Source organism: Vigna umbellata, chromosome 3 (genome assembly GCF_029865625.1).
Source record: "Vigna umbellata cultivar VRB3 chromosome 3, Vumbellata_1.0, whole genome shotgun sequence".
Taxonomy (NCBI): domain Eukaryota; kingdom Viridiplantae; phylum Streptophyta; class Magnoliopsida; order Fabales; family Fabaceae; genus Vigna; species Vigna umbellata.
Window position 1 is genome coordinate 31,663,801 of NC_142167.1, and position 26,565 is coordinate 31,690,365.

Sequence of the window (26,565 nt, forward strand, 5' to 3'; positions counted from 1 at the left end):
AGTTACATTATCACAGACAAAAATGAAAATAATAGTAGTATATGTGTGTGCATAATAGAACACAAGTTAATAACATCTTCTATTGTGTAGTCTCTACAGACCAAACTTTGGGTTTATCTCCATTTGTCTTTGACGTGTTCCATAGTAAAGTCTGTCTAAAGTGCAGCAGAGTTTGGCCTCTGTGTATTCGTGTGAACCATCTTTTCACAGTCATTAAAGTTCAGTGTCATTTAGCAGTGTACCATATACGAGGTGGGGTACTTGATAGCAACTACCAACATGAATAACGCACAACTTGTCCCAGCATGAGGAAACCATAAAATTGAAACAGGTAAAAGTTCAGAAAATGCATTTCATTCTTTGGAGGGAAATGTGTGATTAAGGGATATATGATATATGATATATTATCCTTGTATCAGTCGTCTAACTGGTGAAGAAAAATCCAGTAATACATTAAGAGATGAACAAAATTTAAGAGAGCAAAAGAAGAAAACTTCAACTTGAACAAACAAAAGTTGGTGACTGAATGATATTCTTTGAATGTGTAGAGCTTTTTAACCGGATTGTTCTTCACCAGGTACTGCAATATATGCTGTTTCTCAAAGACTGCAACAAAAGTCATTCTAATTCCTGTAGTCCTTCTGAAGGGCATTGGATTAACTCTAGTATGTTGACTACCTCAGCCATATCTGGACGGTTTGATGGCACTTGTGATGCACAAATCAACCCCAATTTTATCACAGGAATTGCTTCCTCTGCAGCAAAGTTACCGAGGAGCCTTCCATCAACACATTGCTCCACCTTTCCTTCTTCCAATGCACCCCTAACCATGTCACAGAGAACCACCACATCATCCTCCATGTATTCCACGGGTCTTTTTCCTGTCACCACCTCCAGCACCAGGATCCCAAAACCATATATGTCACACTTCTCGGTGATCTTAACCGTCCGGCAAGCGAATTCTGGCGCCATGTACCCTAGTGCACTTTGAATTTTGCTGCTCAAAACACAATGGTCTAGCATTGGCAGTAGTTTCACCAAGCCGAAATCTCCAACCTTTGGCTCACCAGAACAATCAATGAGAACATTGGTTGATTTGAGATTGTAGTGGATTATGTTCATTTGATGCAAATGGGCCAACCCTTTTGCCATGCCATGAATAATCTTGAACCTTTGTGGCCATGAGAAGACGTTTTTGCTGTTGTCATCATGCAGAAGTTTATGCAAACTCCCAGTTGAGAGGTACTCATAAATAAGGAGTTGCAAGGAGGATGTCCAATAATAACCTTCAAGTGCCAAAAGATTGGAGTGCCTGATCTTTCCAAGCTTTTTAATTTCTCTTTCAAAGTCTTCTTGGGACTTGATCAAACTGGAGACTGTAAGCTTCTTGATTGCAACTGCGTGCCCATCGCGAAGAAAAGTTCGATAAACAACTCCAAATCCACCACGGCCTATTTCACTTTCCTTATTGAGAAGGTTATGTGCTCCATCAGCAAAATCTGCATCACCAGAAAACATGACAAGCTTGCCATAGTTTGGATCATTTGCAGGCGAACCACTATAGTCCTCTCCCCCAGACAATGCAAATGTAGCAGGCATACGCTCCATTGAGGAACGCACGTGGATATTTAGGACAGTAATAGCCACCACACCAATGGCGATAAAAGCAGCTGCTCCAATAGCAATAAGAGCAGAGATACTTAGTATGATTTTATGCCGATGGGTCTGTGAGGAAATGCTGGAGTTGGAACCTGAAGAATTGGGGTTCAGGACAATAGGTTTAGGATGAACAGACGGACAAGAGTGGTTGACAACAGAACCGCACAGCAATGGGTTATCGGAGACTGATGAGGAGGAGATGGTGTTGAAGAAGCCACCCACAGGTAGTTCACCTTCAAGGTGGTTGTTGGATACATTGAATGAGAAAAGATGAGAAAGATTTGTTAACTCCTTGGGTAAACTTCCAGAGAGTTCATTCCATGACAAATCTACATATTGAAGATTGGTGAGGTTTGCAATGGTTGCAGGGATTGAACCAGTAAGCTTGTTGTGAGAAAGAATCCTGCACAACTCAATGGAAAAGCATACACAGAAAACAATTAGACAAAACATTGTAGGTATGTTAACTCACAGAACAAGTCAATTTTTCTCAACAATCTTTTACAGAAGCATACACACACAAAAAAAAGGCCTTCTCAATTTGTAAACACAAATCAGTCAGATTAAGTAACAAAGAACAAAACATTTGTGCAACTACGATGTTAAGAAAACTTACAAAAATGTTAGAGACGAACACTTGTCAATTTGGGCTGGAATTCTCCCACCTAGGAAGTTCTTTTGCAGCCTTAGCTCCCTGAGTGAAATTGCCCCTTCTACTTCGGAAGGAATGCTTCCATGAAGCTTGTTGTCACTTAGGTCAATAATGTACAAAGACTTAAGTTCACCTATACCCACAGGAATAGGACCAGAGATATTGTTAGCAGAGATATTGAAGACTTGTAGGCTACTAAGTCCTCCAATGCCAGATGGAAGCACACCAGAGAATGCATTGAATGACAAATCCAGAACTTCAAGACCATGATAAGATGTAGGTGTAGACGTAAGTGCAGGATAATTGCCCTTGCTGAAGCCATTCTCAGAAAGAGATATGCTTTGCACACCCATCTTAAAAATCCATGAAGGAACATGGCCTGCCAAGTGATTGTGGCTGATGTCAAAAGCCAAAAGCTTGTTGCAGTTCAGCATAGAATCAGGCAGGTTTCCTGTCAACTGATTCCTGGACAAATTCAATCTATGTAAAGAGTCAAGATTTCCTAATGACTTAGGAATCCAACCAGAAAATGAATTGGCAGAAAGGTCCAGCATGTCTAGGTTCTTCAATTCCCCAATCCAGTCAGGAATGACCCCTGTGAATGAATTTCCCTGCAAACTAAGTGATGTGCAAGAAGTGAGTCTCTGCATTGACTGAGGGAGTTCCCCAGAGAGAAAATTACCACTCAAATCAAGTGATTTTAGAAGTAAGCAGCCTCCAATATCCGCAGGAAGCTTTCCCCTAAACCTGTTCCTCTGGAGACTCAACTCCCTCATATCATACAGATTCTGAATGCCTTCAGGAATTTCTCCCTCCAGCATGTTGTCCGACAGATCAAGTGACTGTAGCCCCCTCAAGAACCACACTCCATTAGGCAATTCCCCGTGGAGCTGATTAGAGGAGAAGTTAACAGTTGCCAAATTGGAGCAGGAACTCAAGGACTCGGGAATTTTACCTGTGAGGTTGTTCTTGGCAAATGAAACTGTCCTGAGAGAGCCACATTGTTGGAAAAACCCTTCTGGGATCTCCCCAGAGAGGTTATTGTCACTGAAGTCCACAGTTTGTAAACTCCCAAGGCCAGGAAGATCAGGGTTTATAGGCCCTGTGAAGTTGTTCCTTGAAAGGGAGAGAATTTGAAGGAACTGCAACCTCAATAAGCCCCTATCAACATGCCCAGAAAGAGAGAACCCGTCAAGAACAAGAGCAGTGACCCTATTGGATGAAGGATCACACTTCACACCTTCCCAAATGCAAGGACTGTTATCATCCTCATTCCAAGAAGAGAGTTTCCTTTTGGGATCTTCCAAACCAGCCTTGAACACGATCAAACCCAAAACATCATCATTGAAACCAGTTTCCGCAGAAACCACCAACATAAGCGGTGCAAGAAGAACCAGAAACAACACACACACGCTGAATTGCATCATATTTATAGATTGATGCTATGAAGAGAAATGTTCAAATTTCAACAAAATTCTACCCCTTGACAAAAACAACTCTGTTATCATTAGGTTGCATAACCGGCAGAAAAGGTCGGTAGGTCCTAACAAAGCCCAACATATGCACCACCAAACCTCACCTCACCTCACAAACAGAAGGAGAAGTTTCTTCTTAGAACAGTGGCACGGTTGCTTAGAAAAGGACACAAAATGGAAACAGAAGTTGCAAGTATCCAAAACTCAATGAATATAAACAAAAAGGAAGGAGTAGAAACAAACAAACGGGGAAATATATAAATAAATAAATAAATAAAAGGATTAGACAATAAAAGCCATGTGAAGATGAAAAAGAGAAAAACAAATTAAAGCAAATTCAGGAAATTCCCTTTTGGCCTTTTCTTTTTTCCTGTTCAGAATTTCAAAATCACTCCCTTCAAGAAGAGCACTCACTTCACACTAACGAATTTAACAAGAAAATAAAAGGGTGAAAAAAAATGACTTTTTTTTAAGAGGGTGTGAAACGAAATTTGAAAAGGAGGAAACTTTGATAGTATTCGATTTTGATTCCCAGGGAAAGCGGCGAAAGGGACGCAGAGCTATAATAAAGAAGGCCTCGAGGTAAGAGAAGCCATTAATGGAAGAGGGAGAGAGACAGAGGAAATGAGAATTGCGTTGAAGATTGAAGAATGGAAAGTGTGAGAGAGAGAAAAGTATAAATTAGTGCTTGTGCTGTGAAGTTTGGTTTGTTCTATTCTTAAGTCTTCTATGCCTTCTGGGTAGTGTCAGAGAGAGTAAAGTGAAGCATTTAAAGCTTCTAACGTCAAAGACAGAGAAAGAGAGAGAAAGAGAGTCTTTTTCTACTGTATGTGTCATGTGTTTATAGCAGAAAAGCTTTATTTATGGTATGTTGCTTCCTGTACTCTTCTTTTTTTAACCATTATTATTTAAATCTAACTCAATGCATTGTATAATAGTATTAAAAATAAAATGAAATAAGAATTAAAACAATAAATACTATATTAAATAATCCACAATATAAAATTTCTATGGTCGGATAGGACTACGTTGGATGGTCAAACCAATATCCAATGTGATCCAGGTGGCCTTTTCTGGTAACAAATTTGGCCTTTTGTCGAGTTTAAGGTAATTTTTTAAATTATTTATTAAATATATTTATTACTTTCATATGATATATGCCATCGAATAGACTATTGTCTTTATTTTTCATTTATAATCTTTTAGGTTTTTTTTTTCGTAAAAGAACTTTTCGACCATTAACAAATTTAAGAGTTTTCTTTTAACTTTCTAAAATTAGCGTAAACTATTCAACTTCTTCAAGTGGCTGAAACGGCGTATATAATTTATAAATATTATAAATGAGAAAATAAATATTTTAGTAACTAATAAGTATAAACCATGAAAATGAAAACATCATTATCAACCGAAGTTGTACAGCACAACGTCATTTAAACACGACCATTCATAATTTCAAATATATACAATCATTCAAATTTAAGATGAAAGCATGCTTCTCTAATCATGATCAACAATTTCTTCATTGCAAAAAGAATTATAAAATTTGAGAAAAAATGCATTACTATCAGATTTTCCACCTATTATTCTTCTGTCACGTTGTATTATGATTACAGTTTGCATTATTTGATTTTTTTTAATCTGGCAAAATTATTATAATTGGTGTTGAAAGGTAGTACAAGAATTGATAATTTGACAGAATATAATAATAGAATAAAAGATGGTCCTCCCTCACTGAATCGTGCAGTGAAATTGAAAACTTGATCAGAGTTAGATGAAAGCACATTGATGCCTGGTGGAAACAATTAATTGCAGAAGGAGACAAGGATCTGTTTGGAAGAATAAAAAGGAACCAACCAAATTATGTTTTCACAAACGTTGCTGCAATGAGAGTCAAAACTCCACTTTCTCAATTTCATTCATTTTCAAATAGTTCTAGGCTTTACTAAACTCCAACTTTTTGCAACAATCCTAATTTAACATGTTAACTTGCTACATTTAATTTTTTTTTTTCAAAATATTTACTTTGTTTGGTTTAAACCTTTAAGGAAAAGATTAAAACAAAAATTATGAAATTATTTTTATTTAGATTAGTAATATCATAAATTTCAATTTGAAGGTAGTTAAAACACTTTATAAATATAAATATATAAATTTCATTCTTTACTTTTTAACAAGTCAAAATCTCAAATTATATATATATATAATTAATTTGTATGTGATTGTTAATAAAATGGGATAAATCACTTACATATTTAGATTTTTGTAAAAAATTATGTAACTTGAAAACATTTGGATCAATGGAAGACAATTTTATTTGACAAAGATTTTATGAATTTGTTTTTTCTTCTTTAGATGATATGGAAAAAGTTTTGACTATTGGAACTTGGAATTTATCTCTTAACACTCTTCGTGTTTTTCTTTTTGACAATATTTTGTCCTAATTTTTTTTAAACTAGCGTAAACTCAATATTGGGTTAGCATTCATGACATTCCTTTAAGTATTGGCAGCCAAAAGCGATATTTTCGATAACACGCAGAATTGGTACACCTTTATCTTTAAATGATTATATCAATAATTAGTCTCGAGATTTATTTGCACATGTCTTGGTTGATGTTGATTTGTCATTTCATTTTCCTAATCAAATTTTGAGGGAAATAATATGATTTGTGTTTATTGTTGATGTGAAGTATGAGAAATTTTTCCTATTTTGTTCAAATTGTAAAATGATTGGTCATGATCTATCTAATTGTAGACCGCTACAACATATGTCAATGTTATTTCTGGCGAAGAGAAAACAAATGGTACAAAAATACAACAATCTAAAGGTGGTTGATACACAAGATAGGACCACGGATTCTTTAGCTGAAGTAGTAGTGATAGAGTCTATGATGGAGTTTGTGGTGGAGTATATGATGGGACCTATGGTGAAACCTATATAGACTTGTGACGACGCCTGTAGTAGAGATACCACTTGTTGCTCAATCACCGTCTAAGTCAATCATGGAGGACCAGGGACTCTTTAGCTCAAGTAGTAGTGATAGAGTCTATGATGGAGTTTGTGGTGGAGTCTATGATGGAACCTATGGTGAAACCTATATGAACCTATGACGACGGTTGTAGTAGAGATACCACTTGTTGCTCAATCACCGTCTAAGTCAATCATGGATAATCATAATAATATTTGTGTTTAGATTTTTTTTAAGAATCTAGATGGTAGCATGCAATTAGATTTTGATTCCTTGCCTGATATATCTTCTTTAGAGGATGTCACTCTAATTGTGAATAGTTTGCATGGTTTATTACAATTAGATTCAATTTATGATAGTTCAACATAAGTTTTTGATCCATTAACATCTAAAGAGACTCATCTTTTAGATAAATTAAAAATAGCTTGTGAATATAACTAATATGAATTATGAGAGGAAAGATTCTAATATTAAAGAGGAGAACCAACCAATTCAAATTAAATAAAAACCTAATAAGGATAAGCCAAAGGAGATTAATATTAAATCTTCTAGAAATTAAAGACTTTTTTAAAATGTGAAAAAAATTGACTAATATTAATTTTTTAATATGGTAAGGAATTTGTATTTATATTTATATATGGAGTTTAATGTATGAAATTTTTTCGTAAAAGAAATCATAGATATTTTTCATAATAAATATTTATTTTAGTTGTATATGTAATTTAATTTTATTATAAGTTTAATATGGTTTTTACATTATTTTTAGTAAAATCTTCATGACAACAAGCCTAACATAAATTTATTTGAAGATATTATACTGGTATTATAAAAATTGAAAAGTTAGAAAATGATAAAACTTGTGTTGAAGGTAAATAAGTAAATTAATGTAGAAAAACAAATTAAGAATAAAATAAGTAAACCGCAATATAAGGAAAAGTAAATAAATAAATGTAAATGGCAAAGAGATTACTAAAAAAGAAAAAATTATAAAATTTCGTGACGAAAAATATGATTTGTCATTTGTTTATCTTTCATTTAGCTAATAAAACAATTTACTAAAGACAATAAATAAAAAAGTAATTTATATATATATAAGTTTTTTAATCCAAAATAATAATAACTATTTTATTTTTGAAAATAAAAAATATAATTACTAAGAAAATATTATATAAAAGTTATTTTTTATTTTTTATTTTTTTAAATACTAATAAGTTATAAAAAAAAGAAAAGAATGTGTTTTGTCTTTTTCTATACCAATAAAAGCAAGTATCAAAATGACTTTTTTTAAGAAAATGTTTTTTTTTCTTTGTTATATAAATAAAAGAAAGTAAAAATGAATTTTATTTTATGTGAAACTTTTCTCTTTAATTTTACTAACTCGGAGATTTTGATTAAAATAATTAAATCTTCACTCATGATGTTTATTTTTTAATAGGTAATGGAAGGATCGATCATATATAATGAAATTGGTGTTAACTATTTTTATTATATAAGTTATGTTTTCATTGGTGTGAATATTTTGTATATTAACACTTGTTTCTTTTACTACATCTTATGTGGTTCTATCTAAAAGACATGATTCTACTATGCAAGTTCATAATACACAATAATCGTTTATTGCTTATGCCTTTGATTTTGGATTACTTCCTTATACTTAGGTAGTTATATCATGTATTCAACTTTTGTAATAAACAAAACTACAACGTTCTACATCTTCGTTATTGTCTTCAACCATGCATATGAATAGTAGCGGAATGATATCTTCTCAAAATTTACAATTACAGTTTTACTCGTATGAACCACATTAAGTGTGTTTGTTGGTCCCTATCATTTCTTAAATGACACATTTAATATGTAGCTTTTTACTTTCCATATCTTCGTATAAAGACTTTATCAATCAATAATTCAATTAACTTCTCTTTTTAAATATGTTTTTTAATATTTTTTTAACTATTAACACATATGTATAATACATTATCTTAATATCTTTAGTACTTCACCATAGTTCTTCACATAAAACAATTCTTTAAATTTTTTATAAAATTCATATTAATATATTTACCTAAGTTCACTAATTTACACTTTCAATAGATTAATTTGTCTCTCTCTTGGATTTTCTATAAATAACCATATCAAAAATAAAAATTATTACATTAATTAATTAAATTTTGTTAAAAAAGAATGACTCAATTTCTCACACCAAGAGGTGGTGAATTAGTGAAGTATAAAATTTAAAACTTTCAAAAAAAAAATTCACCAAAAAAGATGCCTTTGTACTTTTCTTGAAACGCAAGTTAAAAGATTTTCAATGCACCGAAAATTTAATCGAATGCGTAAAAAATATAATCGATTGAATGTAACAAAGTAGGGATAAGAAAGATCAAACGCTGAGTTTTTATACTGGTTCGGCCAAGCCTACATTCAGTACCTTCCAACCACAGGAAGTCAATGCACTATAATGATCAAGGTTTTTATAGAGACCCCACGTCAAAAATATAAAATACCTCTTTAACCCTCTAATCAAAATATAGGCAATATACAAACATAATAGCAACAAGAATCCCCTCTTCTACAGTCCAACCCCTTTGAGGCACCCTCAAAGTCAAGAACGCAACACGTCATTCTTCTTGTAATCACAACAGGGAACTCAACTCAATCTTCAGCAGATTGTAGAACTTGATCTTGGAATAGACACCCAAATGTGCATATAGATCAGACTTTAGAAACTCAGTAATCTTGCTCTTCAAGAAATCACACCTAGTTGATCACCACGGTCAAACTAGTTTCTTAGAGCTCTTTCTCTTTTTGTAAGCTTTGCACTTTTCTGCAAAAGAATATGAAAATGTTAGAATCACAAAAGTCTCTACAGAAATCGAATTTGCATCAATTTATAGTATAACACATCTCTGACGCATTTTAATCGACTAAGCTATTAATGCAGTCAAATACACCAATTCAGTTATAACAGATAGTAGCAGTCAAAACACTTAATTGAATTCACAATTAATGCAATCGAATAACATTTAATACTTGGTTAACATATTTAAAAATATAGTCGTTGTAACAGTTATTTCAAGCATTAACAGATTTCAAAACAGTAACAAACTTAATCGAATACATATCGCATGCAATCGATTATGCAACAATGTTATGCAAAGTTGTGAAAACTTTTCTCTTTGAAAAACTCTCACAACACACTTGAAAAAGTTTGTGTAAAAACACGAGTTTTAATCGATTCACCCCATAATGTAATCGATTTCAAACTTGTTGTTTTGCCAAACATTTTAAAGTTCAACATTAGTGCTTGTGGTTTTTCATCCAAAAACATGTGTCATGCATTCATGTATAAAATCACATATAACTCATTGAAATGAATGAACAACATAACAATCAACACAATCATGTTCTCATATACTCATATAACATGTAAACATAGAACATGTAACACAAAATACACATGTGTTATTAGTTATGTGTTGTCATAATCAAAAAACTCAGATATTACTGAGATTGTGGGTTCAGCTAAACCAGTGTTCCCCCTATTAACAATCTCAACAAATTTCTTAACTAAAATTTAAGACAGTATGATACGTTACAATGTGATATGCTAAATTGAAATTACTAGGTGAAGAATTTAAAATTATCTTTTTAATATATATACAGTAACATCTCAAAACATAACATAAAACTATATAATAGTTATTACATAATTAAAATAAAAGAACAGTTAGAGAAAGAATTATAAAGTATTATTTACTGCCATTTCAAAATAACTATAAATTTAAAACTTTATATATGAGTTAACCAAAACTATTTACAAAAGCTAATATCAAGAACAACTAAGCAATCTCTTCCATCTAGTGTCTACTCTAGGAAAACCTCATATTCCTCTGTTCACACCCACAGAATGATCATAGCAAGAAAAAAGAACACAAGAACATACAAATACAAGCACAAATAAAAGGGTAAGCTAGATTACAAATAAGGAATGATATTTATATAGAAACTCATTGAAACATTTTACATACAACAAACATATCACCACACCATCATCAAACACTTTATGCATGACACTATTATGAATGAACTATCCGGATTTAGAATGTATGTCGAGTTATGGTGGGTTGTGCACTTGTGGTGGCTTCTACCACTTTACAAAGCCATTGTCAATGAGTTTCACCCTACCACACACAAGGTTAGTTCGTTCCACGCCTTGGGTCATACTGGAAGCACCCAAGACTAAGATCTCTTGTTACTCTCACCACATGTATCAATCCTCTCTATATGACAATGAATGACTATTAAAGTGTCAGGATAACCTCCAAGACTAAGCTCCCTGCATTCAAACTGATGATACTTGAAACTACACCAAGAATTCCACCTTGGAGCTCACTTTCAACACTTTGAAAACCTTTGAAACCATGTACATACATCTTTTTACTTTTACATTGTACACTTACATTTATAACCTTTCAACATACTTTACAATACATCATTGGAAAACACTTAAAACATACCTAACAATGCATCATAGTTCACTTAAAATATAAGTATAAAAGTATCCAAGGTGGCGCTTAGGTGCCTAGAAACTGGCGCTCAGCGCCCTAGCTTCAGTTTTCTAATACTCGATGCCAGAAATCTGGCGCTCAGCACCTTAACCCCTGGAATGAGGCGCTTAATGCCTTGGCCCCTGGAATAGGGTGCTCAACACCTTGTTTGGGCGCTTAGGCGCTATCAGCAAAATTCCACTCTTTTTAGATTGTTTCTCCCACTTACCACACAACTTCTAAAGACCCCTAAGACCCTTTAAACCTTGAGAAAACTTAGAAAATACTATTGTAACTCAATTTGATACTTTAAAACCCAAATTCACTCCTACAAGCTACCCAATTTCAATTCTACACTTTTAAACCCTCATATCATTTTACAAACTACATAAAAAAGTCTAGATACACTAGCACCCTTTAATACCTCAGTTTCATCCCAGGAATCCTACTCTTTATTTCCAACACCTAAAACCTCCAAAGTGCCTAAGAAACTCAACCTTTTAGACAATTATCACTTTCATGACAGATTTTTCCCTCTAAACAAGTTCTAATTGGTTTCCTAATATACTCCAAACTCTCCAAAACATTTTATACCACTTACCTCAAAATCTCACTACTCAAAATCTCTCTTTTTACACCAAAAACACTTGAAAACTCCAATCATGAACCACCTCATTGCTACATATTAGTTTTCAATCATCTAACACTTCTAACAAGTCCTAATTAACCTCCTAACAATACTAAATCAGCTACCATCTCACTCACATACATATTCCTCAATTTTACTTATCAAACCCCCCTCTTTTTAAGCTTGAAACACAATTAACTTAACCAATGTTTTCACAAATACTTGAATTTAATTTCAAACACTAAAACATCATTATCACACACAATTATAACATTATCAAGCATCACCATTTTACCACACCAATTATACTCAACACCATATTATCAAAAACATCAATTTAACATACATAAACTCTTAGAGAGATGTGAAAGGAAGCAAAGAGAAAGAGTTTTACATATAGACAGTATTTTAAGTAATGAGACGGGTTTAGAAAATTCTATTTATATTAATTAATTATTTGAAAATAAAATAATCAGTCTCATTATTTTAAAACACTTATCAACTCTAATATCTATTTTCTTGATTATTTATATATATATATTCCACACAAGTAACTACTAATAGGTTAGTTATATATACTATTCGAAACACTTGCATTTTGATAAAACATAATACCATAAAGAGTTAGGATAAGATTATTTAAATGAAAAATATTTCTTCTAATATTTAAGAAAACAATTGGTAAAAAAGAGTATGAGATAACACCTAAATATTAAAGCAAAAAGTATTAATTAAATGATGATAATTTGGGGTAGCGAACCGTATTAGAAACTATAGTTATATTTTGTGAATGCTGTGCAGCATTTACGGAGCCATCCAGACACACGTCTCGATCAGAGGAGTTCTAAGAACATTTAAAGGCAGGAAGTCAATGGTATCAACATAGTCAGCAATCTTGTTATGGTAATTTTTGTTTTCTAATGTTTGTCTTCCAACTTCATCCTTCAAACCACATACACCTACCGTTACTTTCTTATTTTATTCCTCCAACTTGTTTTAGGTTTTCCTTTTGACTTTTTATTTATTTAAATCCTTTTGCTATTTGCCTTAGAAGGCACGATTATGTAAGGCATTTTTCTCTCTGTTATGTAGTAAGGATATTTATGTAATAACATAAATATCTTAGATATTTTAGACAGTTAAAATATCAGTCAAAGCCACTAACCACACTTTTAGGTAAGGTGGTTATTATTATTTTGCTTATAAATACAGTGACAGGACCCAAGTCCAGGTACGTTCTCTTTATGCTCTAGAGATCCTGAATAATATTTCAGAGCAGTACCCAATTACTCTCTTGAGAGCTTCAGCTCCATAACTCACATCTGACTTGAGCGTCGGAGTATCTTTGCAGGTACCTCCCCCTCCTTTGGTGAATACGAAGGACAACAGTTGAAGAAATGCAAGCATCCCAGACATCCAGGAGCAACAGAGACACACAGGAAAATGTACACCGAAACATTTTGGCGCCCACCGTGGGGCCGAGTGCCAACCCAAAGAAGCCACAAGAGGAGCCTCGGCCTCAATGAATAAAACTGCAGCATCGCCACAAGGAATCTCCTCCGCGAGCCGTTAACGCTACCGTGAACACCTCTGCGAAGATCAAAGCCACAAATCTGTACCTGAACCACTGAAACGCAATAATTCAAGACACAAAGATCAAACCCAACCTCTGAAAACTCGATTCGCATATCCTAGTTCAATCTTCGAACAACGCCGTCGTGAAATCGTGCCTTCTTCATGGCAATCCACACCCAAATTGTGATTAGGAACAACCATTTTCTCAATCCAACAGAACCCCAAAACGTGCAACCATCTTCTCCAGGGAACCCTTGTATCTTCTCCTTCTACAAACAAAAGCCACACAATTCCTAATTTCCCAAATTCCCAATTACACCAGAAATCGCAGAACGACGGGAACCCTAAATTCCCAAATCGCAACCCAAAAACTCATAGCGCCGCCGCTCTTTCAAATCACTGCATCGCTGTCAATGCCATCTTCACGCCTTCGAAATGGCGAACTCTCCACACAGGAATCAAAACCCCAAGGAACAGAATCGAGATTGAGCACCGAAAATCCCCAAATCCCCAAATTGAGACTAAGAACAGAAAAGCCTCCATCGCGCCACCAGGCGCTGCTGTCACAGGGGCACCACCAAATCATCCTCCATCGCCGCCTCGACTCAGACAAGTGCCGCCTTCACCAGTGGCAACACCTGCATCTCCAATTTGCGCTGTCTCCAATCGTTCCACGGTGCGATTGATTCTAGGGTTTTTTGGGGTAAAGATAGATGTTGCAGAGAGGCGGGAAGAAGACGGTTGTCACCCATTATCCACGTCTTCCGCAACACTCGCGTCATCCACGCGTCATGCGGTTCTGCCTCCACGTCATCCAACCCAATTTCTATTCCCCAAACTTTAAACGCCAGCCGTCCATTCAAAATCTGTACGAGCGTGCCACTTGTCTCGCGTTCGGCAAGGACGTGCGTCCTGAAACGTCCCGCCATGGCCTCGTGTACGTTCGGCCTCACAGCTACGAGGACGCTCAAGCATTCGACCACACGTACCACGCGAACGTTCAAGGAATCAGACGTTCGGTTTCAAAAGCGTTCGCCACATAGTTTAACCAGCCCGCCTAGCGTACGCCAATAACGTTCGTCCTGGAGCGTCCCCAAGCTCAGCCAACCGTACGCCAATTACGTTCGTCCTAGAACGTCCCCAATTACGTTCGTCCTGGAACGTACGCCAACTACGTTCGTCCTGAAACGTCTTGTACTCAGCCTACGTCACTGACGTTCGTCCACGCACTCATTTTGGAACGCTCGACAACGCCATTGGACAAGCGTTCGAGCAATCAACCGTTCGTCTTCGCACTCGGATTTGAACGCTCGACACTCAACGTGGACGAGCGTTCCAGCTATCAGATGTTCGACCTCGCCTTCTGGACCGAACGTTCAGCAATCAATATCAACGTTCAGCCCAGAGCGTTCGTCACTTTGCATGACCATCCAAGTTCAGTCTAGAGCGTTCGTCACTTCATTTATCATCAAGGTTCGGCCTCTAGCGTTTGGCCTCGCATATACTCGAACGCTCGACCATCAGTATGTGCGAGCGTCCTCACCCTTCGAATTCCAGCACTAGACAAAGACTGTGGACGAGCGTTCAAGCCACCAGCCGTTCGCCTCGGATCGTTCGTCCTCGGCCTTGGATTCGCAGGCTCGACACTCAACGTGGACGAGCGTTCAAACAGAAGACGTTCGTCCTCAAGAGTACAGCATTCGGGCTAATGAACGTTCAGCCATCAGGTTTGCAACTTGACCAAATGATCTCACCTATAGGATTAGTATTGTTTCTTACAGTGCAGATAATCATACGTAAAAGCGGACATATGAACACCGTTCGTCCTGAAGCGTCCATTACTCAGCCTCAGATCTGCAGGCGCTCGTCCATTCAACTGCAGCTGATGCTTGCTTTGGTCGTCATTAAGGTTCGGTCCAGAACGTTCCACCGTTCGCTCGTCATTAACATCCATCCATTTCAACGAGTGCTCGTCCAACCATTTCAACGACCGCTCGTCCAATCACCTCAACGAGCGCCCGTCCAACCATTTCAACGAGCGCTCGTCCAACCATTTCAACGAGCGTTCAAACACTGCTCGACACTCCACTTGGTTTAGGCAGCTTGGCAATAATGGGACGAACGTTCAAACCATCCCCAACGACGTTCGTCCACTCCGCTCTCAATAATCAGCAACGTTCGCCCTTGAACGTTCCTCTCGACGTTCGCCCTTGAACGTTCCTCTCGACGTTCGCCCTTGAACGTCCCTCACGACGTTCGTCCTTGAACGTTGCTCACGACGTTCGTCCTTGAACGTTCCTCTCGACGTTCGCCCTTGAACGTCCCTCTCCACGTTCGCCCTTGAACATTCCTCACGACGTTCGTCCTTGAACGTCCCTCAGGACGTTCGCCCTTGAACGTCCCTCATGACGTTCGTCCTTGAACGTCCCTAATGACGTTCGTCCTCGAACGTCCCTCATGACGTTCTTCCTGGGAACGTTCGTCCTTTCTGATCCCAAGCGCTCGTCCACACGCATAACGTTCGCTTAGTAACGTTCGCTCAGTAACGTTCGACCTAGAATTTTCGGACATCATTGACGTTCGGTTCCAAGCGTTCGGCCCAAGCCGTTCGTCACTTCGTTCGGCCACGTTCTTATTCGGCCTCTTTTACTAACGGTCATCCTCGCGCATCCCGCAAACAGCCTTACGTGCGTCAATAACGTTCGTCCTGGAACGTCCCAAGTTCAGCTTCGCGTACGTCAATGACGTTCGTTTTTGAGGCGTCCCAAGCTCAAACGCGCGTTCCAGCAATCACTCATTCGAATGTATAACGTTCGTCCAATGACTCTCCAGTTCTCTTAGTTCATCACTCTGATGCTCGACCTCTACCGCTCGACCAATCTTCAACACGAGCGCTCCAGTATTCGGCCTGACTCCTGTTCGGCCTCCTAACGGAACGATTAACTCGGACTTGGGGGGCATGTTATGTAGTAAGGATATTTATGTAATAACATAAATATCTAAGATATTCGTCAACAGCCAACGTTCGGACTCGACGTTCACGTTCGTCCACTCTGTTCTCAATTATCAGCCATCCGGAGTCAGTTCCTCCTCAAAACGTCACACACACAACCTCGCTAACGTTCGGCCTCGACTTTCGTGCTCGAATGCTCGACAATCAGTGTGTACGAGCGTCCAAACAGCCAAAGTTCGGCCTCGACGTTCAGAATCGAGCGCTCGACAATCAGTGCGTACGAGCGTCAAAACAATCAGTGTGAAACCGTTCGGCATCCCTTCGCTTTCAACCGCTCATCCTCACGTTCGGTCTCTACCGCTCGACCATACATCAAGAGGAGCGCTCCCACATTCGGCCTCATTAGCGTTCGGCATCTTAGCTGCAACCGTTCGGCCAATCACTTCATTAGCGTTGGCATATTTCCGCAGGAAGCATTCGACCACTTCATCTCTTTGACGCTCGGCCTCAAGTGTCCAGCCGCCAGGTTTGCAACTTGACCAAACAGTCTCACCTATATGCTTAATATCATTTCTTACAGTGCAGATAAACATATCTTGTACATAAAAGCGGACACTTGAAAGCCGATCATCCTGAAGTACTTCTAAACCCAGCAGATGTTCGCCCAAGAACACCCACGTGCATAAAGGGATACACTCCCGCTGGCCGATGTTCGCCCTAGAACACCCAGGTGCATCGAACAACACATGCATAAAGGGATACACTCCCGCTGGCCGATGTTCGCCCTAGAACACCCAGGTGCATCAAACAACACATGCATAAAGGGATACACTCCCGCTGGCCGATGTTCGCCCTAGAACACCCAGGTGCATCGAACAACACATGCATAAAGGGATACACTCCCGCTGGCCGATGTTCGCCCTAGAACACCCAGGTGCATCGAACAACACGTGCATAAAGGGATACACTCCCGCTGGCCGATGTTCGCCCTAGAACACCCAGGTGCATCGAACAAAGGGACACACTGCCGTTGGTAGATGTTCGCCCCAGAACACCCAGAACATCAACCGCTCGACAATCCATGGACGAGTGTTCAAGCAGTCGGCCGTTCGGCCTCAAAGGTGTTCGCCCTTTGGTTTCAACCGCTCGACAATCCATGTACGAGCGTTCAAGCAGTCGGCCGTTCGGCCTCCCTTTGGTTTCAACCGCTCGCCAACTCATGTGTATGAGCGTCCATTCAGTCAGTCGTACAGCGTCAACGCTCGACATCAACGCTCTACAATCGAATGTCAACGAGCGTCCACTCAGTCAGCGTTCGACCTCAACGCTCGACAATCAAATGTCAACGAGCGTCCACTCAGTCAGCGTTCGACCTCAACGCTCGACAATCAAATGTCAACGATCGTCCACTCAGTCAATCGGTCGACCTCAACGCTCGACAATCAAATGCACGTCAACGAGCGTCCAAACATCGCTCGACATTCCGTTTCAACGAGCGTTCCATAAGCGCTCACTAATCCGTATCAGCGAGCGTTCAAACATCGCTCGACATTCATGATTAACGAGCACTCAAGAAGTTGGCCGTTCGGCCTCAAATTTGTTCAACCTTTTGGTTTTTGCCGTTCGTCTTCGCCTCCTTTTTGTCCATCAAATTCCTTACTTGCACACGCTCTCTAATTACAGCGAAGACAGCCTCCATCAAACTCATAAGTCCTAGAGTTACCACGTTCATAAAACGGAACGGTTAACTCGGACTTGGGGGACATGTTATGTAGTAAGGATATTTATGTAATAACATAAATATCTTAGATATTTTAGACAGTTAAAATATCAGTCAAAGCCACTAACCACACTTTTAGGTAAGGTGGTTATTATTATTTTGCTTATAAATACAGTGACAGGACCCAAGTCCAGGTACGTTCTCTTTATGCTCTAGAGATCCTGAATAATATTTCAGAGCAGTACCCAATTACTCTCTTGAGAGCTTCAGCTCCATAACTCACATCTGACTTGAGCGTCGGAGTATCTTTGCAGGTACCTCCCCCTCCTTTGGTGAATACGAAGGACAACAGTTGAAGAAATGCAAGCATCCCAGACATCCAGGAGCAACAGAGACACACAGGAAAATGTACACCGAAACACTCTCATTATTTTAGAGTTAAGGGTTCTGAATTGTTGATGTATAATAAAAGTGAAAATATCGTTCAAGTTCTTCAAAGTACATCCAATGGAAGATGCATAGCACGTGTAATTACGGTGTTCTTCGTCGGTCCTTTTCTTTCTGCAACTCCTTATTACTAACTATACACCCTTATTAAAAAGATTAAACTACCCCTCTGTTTTATGTCACCACTGTTGTTATTGTTATCCTTGCACTGTCAATACTACACTTACATTCTCCAGTACAGAGGAAGAAAAATAAGAGTGAGAATTCGATTCAGAAAATTTATTTTTAAATACATTTTATACATCTTGGACGAAAATCTTATTCTATAAATTCTGTTTCAGAATTTCTTTTACAAAAATTATATTTTTTAAATTTCAAAAAACTTATTCCAAAAAACACTTGTAAATTGAAAATTACTGAAGTATAGTTAAAAATTATGAAATCTACGAAGTAAAAGTCTCTTCGTCGTTGTCTTGGTTCCTCCCCACGCTTTTCCCATGCTCCATGTATTGTTGTCACGTGTGACTCGTTCAAACGACAAAGTTGCTTAAATTATTATTGACAAAGCACAAAATTCAACAAAAAAGTTATATAATTAAATTCTAATATACATTCCATTTCACAAACTATAATAAAAAAGTTTAGAGAAAAATATCTTTATATGTAACTAACAATGATGCATATATTTAATGAATTAAATAAATTATTTTCATATTTAATTAACATTATCTTACAATATCTTTTTATTTATCTGGCCGAATAGACATATTAAAAAATATTTTTTTATTTTTCTAGTCTAATAGACATAATAAAAAATACAGTTGAGCAAAATTCAATAAACTTTATCCTTGAAATAATTTAAAATGTATCTATTGAACAAATATTCATATATTAACAATAGCCATGATAAAAATCTTATAAGTTAGATTATATGACAATATTGTTATTATAATATAATGTATCACATTATTATTATTATTATTTATTTGAGATAAATATTTATTTTACTGATATTATTTGATATCATATTGCATATTTTCTGAAATGGAACTAAGATCTAAAAGTCTTATAAATACATTTGGTATTCTTTAGGGAATACACATTTACTCTCATACTCATTATCTCTTACTCAGAATATCTCAGCTCTCTTTCTGATTTGAACATTGAAAAGTCTTTTGTTAATAGATCTTGATTTGTTTTCCATCATCACTGGTACATGTCAATATTCCTCTAGACACTCATATTTTGTACATGTCCAAAGGTCTACCATCAAGATCCTAATAAGAATACTCTTTAGTTATTTATGATAATTTAATAAAAACAACTCAATGTATAAAAACACAAGTTAATAAAAAAATAAGAATATTTATAGATGCTTAAAATGATGATTTAGACTCGTTTACACTTAGAAAAGGAAAATATTAAATTGAAAAAGGAAATATTAAATTAATTAGGTGTGAAAAATGAGTCCATCCATCTATTTTGTCCCCAAAACAATAGTCAATTTGACTTATTTTGGTCTATAAAAAACAGAGTGGATCAAGTTGACTCGTTATCAAAAAATAGATTAAAAATTCCAACCCATCCTATCACAAAAAAGGCCGACACATACTGTCACATTTTTTTATATGAATAAATATTTAATTATATAAATATTTTCTAAATTTTTAATTGATTAATTAATATTTTTAATTAAATAATTATTACATTTACATATAAATTACTCTTACTCTTTTGTAACTAATAATTAAAATTTAACTTTTAAGTTTTAATGATTTAAATTATAATAATTTTACATATTTACAAAAATATAATATAAAAAATTAATATTTTTAATTATTTATATTATAATTTTAATTTTAAAAATAAAATAAAACAGACTAGCCTGCCTTTGACTCGTCAATTTGACAAGTTAAACAAGCCAAACCAAAACGACTTGCGAATTGAAAACTCCAACCCAATCCAGCGTTGTGATGGGTTGAAGGAGTGGCCCGTTGACACAGCCCATTTTACCACCTCTAATATATAAGAGGAGAGAAATAGAAACATAGAATTATTTTTTTCAATAGAAGGTATGTGAAAGAGATGGTGGTGGAATTTAGTGCGAGTGTCACATCATGGATGAAAATGGTCAGTTTCCTCGTTCTGTCTTGCCCTGTTTCTAATTTAAAGACCCCACAGGTGTCACTAAGATGGAGTCATGCATACAAAGCAAACGTTGAAAAATGTTATTTTAAGTCCTTCACACGTTGTCCCTGTTGAACATATTTCAGGAACGACTGTATGATATTTAAAGTTCTTTCATGGTTAGTAGGATTCATAAAATTCTTTTAATACTGATATTTTTAGATAGATAATGATTATTCTTATCAATAATCCATTGATCATGATCATGATAATGCGCATGCTTGGTTTATGAGATAAGAAATCAACACATTGCATAGTAACTTGACCTGCATGATGTTCGTACTATCATAATGTAGTCCTACAAACCAGTAGTTAATCCTGAGTTTGTTTACAATTTGAGGAATTTATCTTATAACATAAACAAAGTAGTTCAATTAAGAAAGGGGAGAAAGGAACACCTAATCTTTGTTCTGCCCTTCTTTGTCAATCTTGGGAAGAGAGTGAGGGTTTCAAAAGATTCAGATATAGCAACCTCGTTACAACATGTTTGTTCTTCTTCAATCTTTACATAACATGGTCACAAATTACAAATTACAACTTACATAATCATAATAAATTAGAAACAACCATAGAAATGAATAGAAATATCAGAAAATGAATAATGAGTACCATTCAAATTTGGTGAAACCCGATTGCACTACAGAATTTTAGTGGTTGATTCTGTCTATAGTGAGAGTACTGTTACCACCCAACTTTAACGGCCTTTTGGATTCATGATCTGGGAGAACACAGCACTTGGGGTTAACCCATCGGAGTCTTCACTAGCCAAGCTTCTACCTCCAATGCTCATTGAAATGCCACTGCTTCTGGAGTCAGTCACATTACCATCATAACCCCCCATCGCATCAGACTCTTTCTTTCCTTTAGAATCTGTATACGTGGGCTCCTCTTCATTGTGAATGTCGCCAAAGCCGTTGCCACTTTCCTCTGCGCTTTCTTGCAGCTGCAAAGCAAATTCAAGGTTCCACAAGACATCACCCATGGATGGCCTTTCAATACCCTGGTCAGCCACGCACTTCATCGCAGTCTCGGCAAATTTCTTGAAGCATTCTGGAGCTATCTTGCCTTTTAGATAGGGATCAATGATTTGGTCAAGAATGCCTTTCAGGTAGCAATGAGCTGCCCACTCAGCCAGACTCACTTGCTCCTTAGCAAGGGCTGGGTTCAAAGCTGGACGAGCACATAATATCTCAAAGAGAACCACCCCAAATGAGTAAACATCAGATTTGTCAGTTAGTTGCTGCCTCCTGAAGTATTCTGGATCCAAGTACCCAAAGCTACCCTTTACCACAGTACTTACATGGGTATTATCCAATGTTGGACCTGTTTTTGACAATCCAAAATCAGAAACCTTGGCCACCCATTTCTCGTCCAGTAAAATGTTTGTTGTCTTCACATCACGGTGGATGATTGTGTGTTTAGCTCCAGTGTGTAGATAGTGTAAACCCCGAGCAGCTCCAATGCATATCTCAAGCCTTTGCTTCCATGGAAGTGGAGGTTTCTGGGTCTTGTACAAATGCTCCCTGAGTGTTCCATAGGCCATATAATCATAAACAAGGATCATTTCAGTGTTTTCTTCACAGTATCCAATCAGAGAAACAAGGTGGCGGTGACGAAGTTTAGAGAGCATTTCAATCTCAGTTTGGAACTCATGCACCCCCTGCTCAGACAGTGGATTCCCACGTTTAATTGCTACTTTGGTTGTTCCACCATCAATTTCTCCCTTGTAAACCTTACCGAATCCTCCCACACCAAGAAGCAAAGCCTCATCAAAGTTGTTTGTGGCAGACTTGATTTCAGCAAATGAGAAATGACGGCAAAGGTTTGATGGGAGGGAGGAAGCATAACTTCCTGTTGTGTTGGTCTTGGCAGAAACTGCAGAGTGTGAAGGACCATAAAGAGAAAGTGGAAGCCAGCCCGATGGCCCTTCACTTGCATCAGAATCCTTTCCTTGCCTACGGCGACGAGATGCAGCTAAAGCACATAGCCCAATGACAAGTACTAAAACAACACCTCCAGCAACACCTCCTGCAATTATGCCTGTATGATTCTTTGATTTCCCATGATTATGTGCTCTAGCTGTTGACGGGTCAATTATATCTTGCACAGGGGGAGGAATAGGATTTGTCCCTGCCAGATTTCCAGCAGTATCACTAATTTTGAATATCTCCACTCCATTCAATATAGCATCATAATACATGGGCTTGTCAGTTGGATCTGGATGCAATGCAAGCCACAGGTCCTGCCGTGGTTCTCTAGCATCGGGTATAAAGACAACATAATCTTTATGCACAGGCACCCCATTAGAATGTGAAAGGCCAGAATCTTTTGCCCAGGCAATAACATCAGCCTGGGGAGTAGCTGTTTGATTATTGAGGAATATATCAAATACTCTTTGATTAGTCTTGGTTATATTTGATGATACCTCAGCAAAATGAAGTCTCACTAGATAGGAAAACCCCGAATCAATGTTGAAGATCCAAGTCAAGTTGTAATTCGTGTTGATCTCCGGATTCGGGCCCATTGATCTGGCCGTAGTATAGACATCAAGTGGGGCAATATAACTTGGTGTGTCCGGAGGATACTCAAACTTCACATTTGAATCAGCAGGCTCTGTAACTCCAAATGCAGCGCCAAAGAGGAAGGGAACATCATCAGACCATGACCTAAACATACCAGTATCACGGGAGGGAGAGATATCATTCCCACCCACGTTCAACCTATAAACATTCTCAAGTGCAGTGCTGTTATCAATAGTGTAAGCAGTATTTGTACCCACTATCATGGTAGTTCCATCGGTAGAAGTATAAATATCAGGCATGGACACAACCTCGATCCCATTGACAAACGCGTAAGCATTGGATGCATTGGTAGAAGGAGTGAAAGTCACATTCAAGGTCTTCCCATCTACATGGATGGCAAATTCCTTCAAAATGTAGGCATAATTCAAAGCCAGGGTGGTCTGAGCAACACTAAAGTTCCTAAGAAGCGTGTATGAATTCGCCGTCACCGCAAAAAGGGCATCAGATGCATTGAGATTAGAGTAAGAAGCCGGGTAAAAGTGCAGCCGGAGGAACTTCCAACCGGAAGCCACCGGGAAAGCATAGGTAAACGGCGCGTGGAACACACGTGCTGTCATGTAGGGCACCTGGGGGACGGCAGGGTCTTGAGTTGCCGCCTGCGATACGGTGGTGGATTTTTCAGAGGAGGAACCAAACTTGGAACCAACATCAGTGGTCCATACACGGTCATCGGTATCAGTACTGGATGGAGGACCTCCACAATCCAGCAGGATATTATCTGTAGGCTTAAAATCCTGTGCTACAACAAGCTCAATAGCCAATACCAAGCACACGAACAATGGAACACAAACACAGTACCGATCCATGCTCCACATCCCGACACAAAATTCCAAACCCAAACTCAAACTCAAACTCAAAATGCTTTGTCTTGTACCATACAACTGCCAACACCTCTTGCAGGGAACTACAATTCACTCATACCCAGAATTTAAAACAATGAAAGACCACAACTTTGATGCGAAGATCTTATATTCTAGGAACCCAGATCAGAAAAGGGAAGTGGGGTGAGGGATTATGATCAGCTCAGCTTGGACCCAGATTTTCTAAAATCGGCAAAATGCAGAGGGGGGATGGCGAACTAGGTTTTCAGTGAACAACAGGATGGACAATGAAAGGTGAGGGAAAATCACTAATACGGGTGAACGTGGTTTGAATATTGAAGAAAACTGAAGTTTGAGAAAGAAGGTATTTTACCTTATGCCATGGGAAGAGGAGCTGAAAAGCAACTCGGTGAGTCAAAGCGGGACAATCCCGAGTTTTGAGAGTTGAATTGGAATGTATTTGGCAGTTGGTTGCAGCTGGAAGGAGCAGAGAGAAAATGGTGGAAGAGGGAAATGGAGTGAGAAAGTGCAACAATGACTGGAAACTACATTAAATACAACACCTACCTGTAATAGGAAAAAAAAACATTTCACAAACAAAACTGAAATTAATTAATAAACCGATAACTTTCGGTCATTTCCTTAATATGTATAACTTTTATTTATTATTTAACTAGTAATATGTACTAAGACAAATCGATCATCTGAAAACAAAAACATTAAATAAAAAATATTCAGTATTTTATAAGCATTACATCCGTTCTTATATATAAAATTATTTTATTAATTTATATTCATAAAAAAATATTCAATTTAATTAGTAACGTCAAAATTGAATTCGTTGTTGGTTTCTGTGTTATATTTTCCTTTTAAAATTAACTTTAAAATAATTGGGATACATTATCTATTTTTCACTTAATTATATTTTATCTAAGTAATTCTTGTGTTAATATAACATCCTCTTCCGATCTTTTTGAGAAATTTTCTTACTAATTTATGGTATTTATAATTTATTAACTAAAAATAATAATGTTTAAATTTGAATAAAAAATAATTAATACAATAATATAACAGAACATAGATACATTGAATGCTTACACTATGTGAAGATGGTCTTGAAGATTTAGAATGATTCTTGTTTGAGAATTTCTCAGAAGAGCCTTTGGATAGGTTAGTGTGGTGGACCGTAAAAATATTTTATCCATAACTGAGGATGATTTGTAAGTTAAATAATGTTGTATTAATTATTAGCGTATATTGTTTCTGTTATAAGTACAATGTCAACGGTTTAAGCGGTGTTTTTTCATTTAAAATTTTAAAGATGTTTTAAAGTTTAAGTGTTGAATCAAACTAATTATCCCAATTGCAAATAGACTTTACCTATTAGAAATTAAAATTAATGTAATCTAATTCATGACTGACCAGTTTGCTTTCTAAACATCGTTAAATAATCTAAATTATAATTAACTATTCGGTTTATAAACACAATTTTTGTGTGACCTTTAATTAAAATGGAAATGCTACTCATGGCAATTATAACTAATTTTACTACGATTTTTATTACACGAGCTATTAAGAGAAAACTGTAATTCTATTAGAAGAATACTTTCCTAAAATCAAGTTTTTGAATTAATAATTTTTTTTTTATAATAATGCACAGAATGTCCATGGTTGTTTGGCTGTAAACCACCCACTTGGGTGTTCCAACTCTGCAGGAAAGCAGAAATTCAAAAGCTGTGATGATTGGATGACAGATATGAGCTTCCAACTTGCAAAAACGCGTTTTCATACTTCTCAGGTCACTTTCTTATGCTTAATTAATTGCTCAGAATAATTGTTGCTAGGAAGAGTATCTAACATGGAAATGACAGATATGTTGAGACATTTAGAAGTCCTTAATCTCAAATTACTGACAGAGACAATAGCAATATGACCATGACAGCTCTTGGGTACCTATCAGAAACGGCCTTTTATTAATTAACAAAAAGACATAATCTACTTTATTTTGTTTACTCACTCAGGAAAATAACATATTACCATATTTGGTTGAAAGTAAGCTAGAATTGATTTTAAAATAATGAATTAGATTTAAATTTGCATTTAAATTAATTTTCTGTTCTAAAAATTAATAATAAGTCTAACTGATTTGGAATATGAACTTCAGATCTTATATACTCCAATCTAAACACCATAACTCAAACACTGATAAAATAGACTTTTAAATGATTTTAGTATTATATTAAAGTGAATTTTAAATTTAATTTAATTTTATAAAATTAACTTATAAAATAAATATATTTTTAATCTTTAAATAAAATATGATTAAATATATGTTTAGTCTTTAAAATTTGA

General features: G+C 36.7%; 2 protein-coding genes across 2 annotated transcripts; both read right to left on the reverse strand.

Moving 5' to 3' along the window:
* Positions 1-338: 338 nt before the first annotated feature.
* Positions 339-4,588, reverse strand: LOC124820751 (Leucine-rich receptor-like protein kinase family protein). Its single transcript, XM_047292511.2, has 2 exons — positions 2,276-4,588; positions 339-2,062 (listed from the first exon to the last, which is right to left on the reverse strand). The coding sequence occupies exons 1-2, from the start codon at positions 3,736-3,738 to the stop codon at positions 619-621; spliced, it is 2,907 nt and encodes a 968-aa protein (XP_047148467.1). The 5' UTR covers positions 3,739-4,588; the 3' UTR covers positions 339-618.
* Positions 4,589-21,273: 16,685 nt separating this feature from the next.
* Positions 21,274-24,734, reverse strand: LOC124830494 (receptor-like protein kinase FERONIA). The gene has a single exon (XM_088109834.1). It carries the CDS (start codon positions 24,205-24,207, stop codon positions 21,505-21,507), a length of 2,703 nt encoding a protein of 900 aa, XP_087965960.1. The 5' UTR covers positions 24,208-24,734; the 3' UTR covers positions 21,274-21,504.
* Between the last annotated feature and the right edge of the window lie 1,831 nt (positions 24,735-26,565).

Bases quoted from the DNA above. Each gene is read 5' to 3' on its own strand.
- LOC124830494 (XM_088109834.1), bottom strand. From the start codon at position 24,207: ATGTGGAGCATGGATCGGTACTGTGTTTGTGTTCCATTGTTCGTGTGC.
- LOC124820751 (XM_047292511.2), bottom strand. From the start codon at position 3,738: ATGATGCAATTCAGCGTGTGTGTGTTGTTTCTGGTTCTTCTTGCACCG. The intron at 2,063-2,275 runs GTAAGTTTTCTT...TGAGTTGTGCAG, and splicing joins TGTTCGTCTCTAACATTTTT to GATTCTTTCTCACAACAAGC.